General features: G+C 42.2%; 1 protein-coding gene across 2 annotated transcripts; it reads left to right on the plus strand.

Annotated features, from left to right (window-relative positions):
• The first annotated feature begins 366 nt into the window (after positions 1–366).
• usf1 (upstream transcription factor 1) lies at positions 367–10,173 on the plus strand. Of its 2 annotated transcripts, none has more exons than XM_052079080.1 (11): positions 367–422; positions 986–1,047; positions 1,159–1,208; positions 1,484–1,596; positions 3,090–3,203; positions 4,080–4,233; positions 4,389–4,476; positions 4,550–4,608; positions 4,689–4,783; positions 4,982–5,110; positions 7,272–10,173. In XM_052079080.1, exons 2-11 carry the CDS (start codon positions 1,040–1,042, stop codon positions 7,359–7,361), a joined length of 900 nt encoding a protein of 299 aa, XP_051935040.1. In that variant the 5' UTR covers positions 367–422; positions 986–1,039; the 3' UTR covers positions 7,362–10,173. The 2 variants fall into 2 exon arrangements, with proteins under 2 accessions (XP_051935040.1, XP_051935039.1); XM_052079079.1 differs by having other exon boundaries at positions 416–560.
• The last annotated feature ends 283 nt before the right edge of the window (positions 10,174–10,456 follow it).

Raw genomic sequence — 10,456 nt, forward strand, 5'->3', positions numbered from 1 at the left:
AAATACAACAATAGCGGTGCACGATTATTTCATGTGCACGTTTAGTAAAATTTCCACTGCTTCTTCAATTGTGTTTTTAACATAAAAGTGCAGAATCCATGATATCGTAAAACCGGTGATACACTGACATCCCGTGGTTCTTTTCATTACTCACTCAACCTTTTGCAAAAATAATTTGCCATGACATTAAATACAAGAAAGACAATGTCATACCAGCAAAATAAACGTCACTACAGTTTGAGGATAGGCGCTACAGAAAATAGATGGATCAACATTATATATACATTAATATTATATGTGAGGAGGGGGACGGTTGAAAGTAAACAAGAATGACGTCCACAGTGACGTTTGTTCCGGTCGCGCATGCGTATAGTCAGCATTTATGCTGTTGATAAATGTTGTGGGAGGATCCAGACCTTGGCGTAAGTAGATCTTTGTTCGTCACAGTAAAAAAATGCTGTACCAAAATGTAGCTGACTGTGCATAACCTATCGATTTATAACTAACTTTAGGCTGGTGGTATGAATCATTGCAATGTCCATCTATTTGCCACCCATAAGGTAAAATGTTTTGGGAAACATCTGCAAAGAACCGCTGGGGCCGAACATTGTAGACATCAGGAAGGATCTAGTCCAGCTAGCTAAAAAGCGTAACTTCCGGTTGGGACCTATAAAGTACATGCAATATTCATCATATCTGTTGAAATTGTTCAAATAAAATAGAAATAACATTATAATGCCACTGCTAAAGTGTGTTTTATATTAGTGCGGCTGTATTTTATCTTTAATTGCCTTCAATCTAATTTCGAGCGCAGAAACCATCCTTTCCGCTACGGCGAAACGACACAGTAGTTTCGTTCAGTTGAAAATGCAGTCGATCTGTAAAGTCGTTTCGAAACACATGCATGCACACACAGTTTGTTTCTTGAAGTTGGATTGGAAGTCATCTCTGGGTTTTCTGTCAAACTCATGAACGCTCTCCTCAGTGTGGCTGTGGGAGCAAGTGAAGACGGTCTCCTTGACCAGGACTGTCGCCAGAAATGAAGAGGTGAGTGGGACCTGTGTTCTGAAAGAAAAAGAAACAAACAATCTAAAGCAGTCACTTGTTTACGCCGTGTGTTTAATACAGTTCAATACGAGCATTTGCATTCTCTTACAGCCAACAAAAAAGCCCTGATGCAGATGGGAGTACTACTGCCAACGAAGAAGGTGAAATCGACTGCTATGTTATGTGTGAAAGAAAATATTGAAGTACAGTACCGTCAATTTAATAATTATAGAGCTCACTGACATTGTGCCCTTTTGTGTCAGATCTTTGAATGTGTAAATTGGCCATACTGTTTTTTTAAACCACAATCTAAAATGAGATTACTTGCCTGCATTGTGTATGTGCGCGCGTGCACGTGTATATAATATAGAGATTCATAAACATTTTAAAAGCTGTTTCTAATAAACATCCTGCTTGTGGTTATGTGCTCCGACAGGCTCAGTCGCCACTGCAGAAGATCCAGCTGCAATTGCAGCTATCCAATCTGCCTCCACATTCACAGATCAACCCATCAAATACTTATTCAAGACAGAGGGAGGAGTTGGACAAGTAGGAAGGAGTCTTGTCATACACGTTCTTTGCCATCATCAAAATCAATATTTGTTGTGATCATGTCTTGTTCTTTATTTTTAAAATGTTTGACATGTAAAGGTTAAGGACAGAACAGTGTATTGGATGTGATCAAATCTGTCTCACAGGTCTCCGGTTCGGGGTTCCGATCACGGCTCCAGTCTTCCTGAGTAGAATCTGGATGTCCTGCCCATGTTTGCTTTCTCTGGGTACTCCAGTTTTCTCCCACATAAAACAAAAATGTGTGTTCAGTTCAATCGATGAGTCTAAATTGCCTTTCAGTCTGGTTAGGAGGGGAAATGGTTGTCCTGGCGACCAATCCAAGATGCACCCCATCTCAAGCATAAAATGAGCTGCTGAAGGCACTTTGTCACCCATGACCCAACGAGGACAAGCGGTACGGAAATTGGGTGGATCGCGGGATATAAATGTGGCAGTAGATTTTTGCAAATGTTGGTCTTGAAGAGAAGCTGTCCGCAAAATGTTTTGCAAACCCTGTGCTGTTGGCTGGTATTTCTGCAAGAAGAGGATTGTGTACGTTGTCGCTTTACTGCTACTGTCACAATGATCGTAGCACGATGTAACAAAAAGCCATTAATATGTCCCTCAAAGGCTGCAATTGTCGCATTAAGCTTTCTTAAATCTTTCCAACACTGCTTTTAAGTTAAAAAAGGCACTTTCCTACGAGTAGCAACAAATGCAGGAAAGCGAGACCTTAGATACAGTTGTTGAGTGCCACAGTGGATATATTGTTGTTTTTTTTTGTATTTCCAACAAAGATGCTGTTTTTTATTTTATTTTTTGGGTGAACCAAATATCTTATCCCTGATTTGATTTAATTATTGTGAAATATTTAGATTTTTATAGCAGTCTAATATAAAATGTTTTAATTGGTTATACCAGTCTAATTTAATTGGAATCTCTTTTAAATGTGGTTTATAATCACCCGTGTTCCTGCACATCCATCCATCCATCCATCCATTTTCTAATCTACTTATCCTCACAAGGGCCGTGGGACGTGCTGTAGCCTAGCCCAGCTGTTTCGGGGCAGTAGGCGGGGACACCCCGAACTGGTTGCCAGCCATTCACAGGGCACACAGACGAACAACCATTCCCGCCACACCTCGGGACAATTTAGAGTGTTCCCTTAATCTTCCATCCATGTTTTTGGTATGTGGGAGGAAACCAGAGTACCTTGAAAAAAACCCACACAGGCACGGGTAGAACATCCAAACTCCTCACAGGAAGTTTCAGAGCCGAAATCGAACCCTGCACCTCGGCACTGTGGGGCCAACGTGCAAACCAGTCGACTACCGAACCGTCCATTCCTGCACATACATAACCAAAATAATACATACATGTATTTCAATCAACACCTCCCAAACCTTTGTGTTAAAATCCTGCATTTCACATATCTTGATTGCCAGATCACCATATCACGATTGCCACTTGGCAATCGTGTTTTCTTCTAGGTAACATACAGAGTGATCCAGGTGTCTGACAGCCAGTTAGAGGGTCAGGCAGATGGAGGTGCGGCAGTGAGTCTGGTCACTGGTTTCCCTGCAACCACTCAAGCTGTCACACAAGTGAGTAAACCGACATTGTGTACCAACCTCTATCCCACACACTAATAATTTAACACCGCATTGTCGGAGCCCATATTCACATAAATGTAGGAGTTTTATGTGTGTCGGTAGTGTTTTGGGACTTATTTCTTTTTTTGTTGATCCTGAAGACAATCCTTAGGTACATTGTTAGAGGAATCTATGAGCAAAATTGTATAATGTTTAAAGTTTCATATAATTTGGGCACGTCTGAACGTTTGGGTGCGTATCCAGCACCCCGAAATGCCTGTGCACAAAGGCGCCGGCCACCTGGCCGGAGGGCTGTTGTAGTCCACAATTAGCACGTCAATGCAGGTGGGCGATCAGAGGAGAGGGCTAGACTCGGTCACAAAGAGGGAATGAATAATTCGGGAACAGCAGTTGAACAACAAAAGACAATTTGAGAACACCCATCGCGCCCATGCGACATTTTGTCGTCCACAAAGTCTGCAACATGCTGATTCAATAGACCAGACAGAAAGGCGCCAACGTACCGGTGGTTCAAAGCTTAAATCCAGGTAACCAATCACTACCGAGGAGCCGGACCGGGGGTGCGGTATGCAAATATCGGGGGCAGTGTTTTTCTTGTATTTTGCATATTTTACAATAAAGGTTCGAACTCGCGGAGGGGCGGGCTCTGAGTGGGATCTGTCGTTCGCTCTCAGAGATCCGCTTCCGTCGATATTGAAGACAATTTTACCTGTGTGCCGAGTCATTTCTTTAACTTTGTCCGAGAAAAACTCTGACAGCAGTTCAGCAAATGGATACAATGAATTGATTGTCCAGTGGTGCAATTTGTTGACAGTTTGACCACATTAGTAGAGTTTTGTGATATAATCAATGTTTCTTGGACCCCAGGCTGTCTTCTCCCAGTCAGAAGGGCTTGAAGGAGATGGCACCACTGAGACACAGTACACATACTATCCTGCCAGCATCGCTGACGCCACAACGGGGACCATGGTGACCACAGTGCAGGCATCTGACACGTTGCTCAGCCAGACTACACCCACGGGTAACCAAACTCAGTCAGCTAGCTCTATACCTAAAAAAAGAATGCATTAAAATAATAGTTTACACGTGTTCAAAACATTAAAATTTGCAAAATGCTAAATTGCACCTGGTCCGTTCTCCTTGAATCTTATGATTTAAAAAAAAATTTTGTTACAGGGCAGCTTTATGTGATGATGTCACCCCAGGAAGTTTTGACAGGATCCAGTCAAAGGACAATTGCACCTCGCACTCAACCATACATAGCGTACTAATATATTATTATTTACCACAATTTAAGTATAATTACCCATCATCTTATGATGTGGTGTGGTTCCTAGAAAACAAGAGGCTCCTCGTGGTTCCAGGGATGAGAAACGCCGTGCGCAGCACAACGAAGGTTACAAATTTTGACTGGCACTTTCTATACAAGAGGAAGTCAGTTTGATCGAGAAAACTTGCTTCCATCTCTCCCCCCAGTTGAGCGTAGACGTCGGGACAAAATCAATAACTGGATCGTGCAGCTATCGAAGACAATACCGGACTGCAACATTGATTACACCAAGACGGGACAGGTGTGCTGGGTTCTGTTTAATGCTCCATTTAGTCCATCCAGATTTTCTAAGTTCAATTGAGGTATCACAATTTGTTTAAAAAGGGACAAATGTCAGCTGTGAAATACAGCATGAAGCCTATAAAAATCATTTTATAACATGATTAAGGTAACACGGGGATGTTAACTACCGGTAATCATTCTTCACATTTTGTCTTAGAGTAAAGGGGGAATATTGTCCAAAGCCTGTGACTACATCAAAGAACTCCGACAGAGCAACCTGAAGTTGGGGGAAGATCTCAGCGCCCTTGATCGACTTAGGATTGACAATCAGCTTCTCCGACAGGAGGTATTTTGGTGTGAGAGAGAGAGAGAGAGGCAGTCGTATAATGAAGAATCATTGTCTGGACCACCGTGCCTACAAAACTTGAAGGCATCTTGTGAAACGGCAAATCACTATTTTGAGTAAGATGCGAGTCTATGCCACAACAGGAGAATTAAGCAATTCACACAATCTTATCAAATTTAATTAAAGTCGACTGTTTTCATTACCAATATTATACACAGTATATCCCGTATTTTCCACATTATAAGGTGCGCCTAAAAGCATTCGATTTTCCCAAAAGCCAACAGTGCTATAGGATGATGCGCCTTATGTACGTTACCTAAGTCTCTTTACATTCCCCATTGAGGCTTTTCCCTGTTAGTGTTCATATGCCATCTAGTGGTGATTATTAGCAGGAACCAATTGTAACCTGAAAGGGTTCTGCTGTATGGCATTGTATTCCCTCTAGCATAGATCCATCTGGTGGATACATAGTGTAACCGCAGCCATTATAACTTCTATTCTGTGCACTTTATAATGCATCGTGCCCTATATATGAAAACATTTTTTAAATCGGCCATTCATTGAGGTGGGCCTTACAATCCGAAGCACCTTTTAATGCAGAAAATACGTCAATTAAAATACCTGTACTGTTAATACCAAATGTTCTTGCTGTGCAAATGTTGGCCTCTTCTGAGCAGTGTGGTGCTGTGTATGTACGAGGTACATACAATGCGATAATGAGAGTAGAAGAAGAAGGTTACAATTGATCTCAATTCATATCTCACTCGTTTTTCACAGGTTAGGAAGAACATAAGATTTTTAGTTTAGTCTTATTGCCTATAATGTATGTTTGTACAGTGTCTGTGTGTGAATTCATTATTTGAAGTATCAGTCTGAAAGTTGATGCTATTGCTCCGTTAGCGTGTTAATAAGATTTTACATTGACACTATAGCATTCATTCATTCATTCATTCATCTTCCGTACCGCTTGATCCTCACTAGGGTCGCGGGGGGTGCTGGAGCCCATCCCAGCCGTCTCCGGGCAGTAGGCGGGGGACACCCTGAATCGGTTGCCAGCCAATCACAGGGCACACAGAGACGAACAACCATTCACACTCACACCTAGGGACAATTTAGAGTGTTCAATCAGCCTGCCACACATGTTTTTGGAATGTGGGAGGAAACCGGAGCACCCGGAGAAAACCCACGCAGGCCCGGGGAGAACATGCAAACTCCACACAGGGAGGCCGGAGCTGGAATCGAACCCGGTACCTCTGCACTGTGAAGCCGACGTGCTAACCACTGGACTACCGGGCCGCCCCACTATAGCATTATGGTTGGAAATGTATTTAAAATGAATCATGTCTCGAATTAAAAAAATGTAAGATTAAGATTAATATATCCTTTATTTGTCCCACAATGGGGAAATTTACAGTCTACAGCAGCAAGATTGTGGGTAGAAGAAGTGAAATTCTTTTAGTTTTTTTTTTTTTTTACACGGTAAACGCCAACTGTGTTGTCAAACAAAAGAATGATCAGACAGGGCAGAATCATATACATGCTATGTGCTTTTTGCGGAACTAACATGGTGGGTTAGGGGTACTTTCACAATTGTCAGGAACTTCAAGACACAAACAGCCCTTTGGCAAGTTGAGTTTTTTTGTATGATTGCGAGAAGCCAAAATCCAAATCAGGATTAAGTTTTGATTCATTGCCTGGTGAAGAGCCTAGTGACTACCCATTGCTATGATTGCTTTTTGCTATCATGCAAGGTGCAGACGGGCAGAAAGTATCAGGTAGTGCCACGTATCTCGCTTGCTTTTGTTGGTGGATGGAGAAAAGAGTTTGAACATTGATAGCCAATCTGTGGCTCATGCTAAACTGTGGGTCATGCTAAATGCTACTTTGGTTGAGAGTTCAAAAATTGTAAACAAGTTAATGCACTCACCGTTATGCAGCCCTTTTCTCCTTTCTGGCAGCTAATGGAAGCTAGCATTGTCGTTAACCTTTCGCCGGTCCGGTCAGACCTTGTAAAATTGGAAATATGAAACCAGAAAAGCTCGTCTTGCATTGTCGACCGCAGTATTAGGCAGATTTGCAGAGTATTCCCCATTACTGTTCAAAAAAAGTGTTCCCTGTGCTTACTGGTGCCTGCTTTGCGGTGGACATCTCTTTTTCTCAGGTAGAAGACTGGAAATCCAAGAATCAGATCCTGAGGAATGTGCTACGTCAGCATGGAATTGTGGGATCATCCAGTACGGACCCGCAGTGAAAAGCCTTTGAGGAGCAGCTTTTGGAAGACAACCGCACACGGGCCAAAACAGTACTTGAAATGCTTTGAATGAGACTCGTGAGGCTTGTCAAGCGTGCATGAAATAATTGAATATTGTCCTAAATATTCAACCCATTGTCTGAAAATGACACCTTTAATATTTTTAAGGGTTTAAAAGTACTTATTTTATGCCAATCTTCACCTGAAAGCGATGAACCGATCGTCAAATACCTTCCTCCTACAGCTGTGAGTTCAGCAGTCTCTTTAGAAAACTCCATGTGATTGATGACTGACTGACGGCCTTTCCACATTGCACTTAGCAACCCGCAGTGCGCATTGAGCAAACCATTCATTGTTTATGTGCTATAAGGACGGAACATCGCGTTGCACAAAGTGGGTGCCTGCTGACGTCGCTGTAGTACCACTCTCAAATTGAAAAATTAGGGGGTTGCGGGGTGATTTCAGAGTGCTAACAGCAGGACTACCCTCCCTGTTACTTTCAAGTATTCTCTGTTGCTACACAAGCACTTATAAATACTGGCACGCTTGGTGTTGCGCACTACCCCCAAAAAAACAAGTGCAGTGTGAAAAGGCCTTAATGCAATGTTTATATTATGTTCCTGTGGCAGTACATACATACAAACTCAACTCAACTGTATTTATAGAGCACTTTCAAACAGCCATCGCTGTCTACAAAGTGCTGTACATGGAGCATTTATACAACACACATTCTCCAAAGCTACCTGGCATCCATGTATCTGTAGAAAATCTGAACAATGTGAAAGATGTGGGATGGGAGTCGAAAACTGTTTCTTGTTGCAAACTGGTTCTCAGTTTTAATTCCTTCGCATCATTTGCCGTTCTTGTAAACTAATCTCTTACGCATTTTAATCAGGGCGCATGACATCACCACGCACGTTGCGTAGCATTTACTAGCACGCCCAGTCAGAAACATGGCACTGGATGCTCAAAAGTTGGTTTACCTTTTACAAACTAGGTTAACAACAGGGTACTTTTCAATACCCGCTCATTATATTAGTTCATGGAAGGGAGGAAACGCAACCAATACCAATATCCAAAAGAATTTACACACACAGCAAGCAAAAGCTTGACGGTCGCGCTTTTGATCTGCTGCAGCGTGCACAACCTAGGAGCAGTGGCAGCGTAACGACATCCTCTCCTGTCAAAACTCCAGGTAACTTTACTGCCATTTCAAACTTATTTCAAACCTTTTGCGTGATGAGAGACGGAGGCTGACTCGCTCATCGCCTGGCAGCACTCAGTTCAGTCTACCGCTAGCTAGCTTCTCCTTTCACCGAGGCAGGGCAGAGTGAGGTCCCAGATCACAAATGGACTTGAGTTGATTTCATTTGTCACTGGCTGACCAAGTTGATTCATATCATATGTGAGTGGTGAAATCTTACTGGACATTAGGGGTGTTCGCACGGCAACATCTACTCCGGTGTAGCACCGGTAGAGCGTTCACACGTACAAAGTTATACCGGTGTAGCCCCTGAAAACAGCTTAAACCGGAGCAAATTTAACCCTGCTCAGGAGGTGGTTTGAAAATTTACTCCGGAGTAAATGCTAGTTTTTGGGGTAGCACCGATATAAAATGGGTTGTGTGAACGCTACAGGGGTAAGACTGGCTACACGTGAGAAGAGTTGATTACATACTGGTCGTGCATAACTTGCATCCTGAGTATTTTGCACTTCTTTCCTTTTTCTCTCTCATCCTTTTATGGTGTCTGATAGACCACACCGTTGATTTGTCTGGAGAAGTATAAACTATGGTTTTTTGATATGTCACAAACAAGGCGCGGAAAAGGAAGTACACTTCACGCATTTTTTTTCCGTATTGCACGGCCTCAGAAACTGCCGTGTGAACGCAAGTGGGGCTGCACCGGCGTTAACACGCTTCTCTTTATTAAGCAGCTTTATATGTGTGAACACGCCACAAAAATTACACCGGTATAAGATGTATCGCAACAAAATACACCGGTGCAGCCCAGAAGCAAATGTGTGCCGTGTGAACGCCCCTATTGTGATGTAATTGCCACAGAATAATCAAGGTTGACTTTTATCAATTCCCACAGAATACCACCCACACAGCATCAAGGAGTCCTAGTATGTGGACCTCTTCAGACCACACCGTTAGGTTTTTAAGGTCATATTACTTTTTAAAATGTAGCTTGTTTACAAATAGAAGTGTAAGAAAAAGTGAATGCTGATCTACCCCCCCCCCCCTCCAAAAAAGTATCAATAAGAGAGTGAATAAAACATTGGATCGTTCAACAAACGTGATAATGGAATCGGAATTGTAAAAATCTATATTCCCCATCCCTATGTCAGACCTTGATTAGAATGTGATAACCATGAGGGGGACATACTGGCATCCGGAGTGCGTCTTTCGGACTCACGGCCTCTCATGGTTACTGTGCCAAGCTCCGAGAAAACTTAACGTAGAATTTTTTGTTGTTGTTGTTTCAGCAAAATGGGGCTGCACAGAAACATAATGTAAACTTAGTATAACGACTTATTTCTCCAGTTTTCTTCATATGCTTGCGTTATTGTCTCCAAACTACTGTGTATATGTCTTTTATCCATATTGATTTGTGACACCGTTCTGAGTTTGTATAACTTTTTGCTTTGTATTAATATTTGCATTTAATCTTTTACCTTGCCATTTTATTTAGCCTCACGTGGATTGTAAGCACATTGTAACAATGTAACAGGATACATGCAACTGAGGACAGTTAAATCTGGATAAAGTAGGTGGGCAGCAATAAAGGTGTTTCTTATGTTCCTTTCACTTTTTGCGTGTTATAGTTGATTTGTGAATCTATTCCACATCTGGTACTGTATTTAGAAAGGATTTTTCATTTTCTTGATTGGGTGGTGGAACGTGAAAGCATGTACATGTTGGTAGTGGCTTAAATAAGAGGGTTGAAAGGTTGTTTCCTTTTCTAGCACGTGTGACGGAAATAACTTGGGATAGAGCACGGAGTTATATATTAATGGACTATCAATAGCACAGGCCCATGGGCGCTAAAACCAGAAACGAACCATCTTATGTTGCCACTTGGACTGATGTT

This window comes from Hippocampus zosterae, chromosome 10, assembly GCF_025434085.1.
Source record: "Hippocampus zosterae strain Florida chromosome 10, ASM2543408v3, whole genome shotgun sequence".
In the NCBI taxonomy this organism is placed as follows: Eukaryota; Metazoa; Chordata; class Actinopteri; order Syngnathiformes; family Syngnathidae; genus Hippocampus; species Hippocampus zosterae.

Coding starts and splice junctions, on each gene's coding strand:
- usf1 (XM_052079080.1), top strand. Junction 4,234..4,388: donor CAGCCAGACTACACCCACGG/GTAACCAAACTC, acceptor ATTTTGTTACAG/GGCAGCTTTATGTGATGATG. Junction 4,784..4,981: donor ATTACACCAAGACGGGACAG/GTGTGCTGGGTT, acceptor ATTTTGTCTTAG/AGTAAAGGGGGAATATTGTC.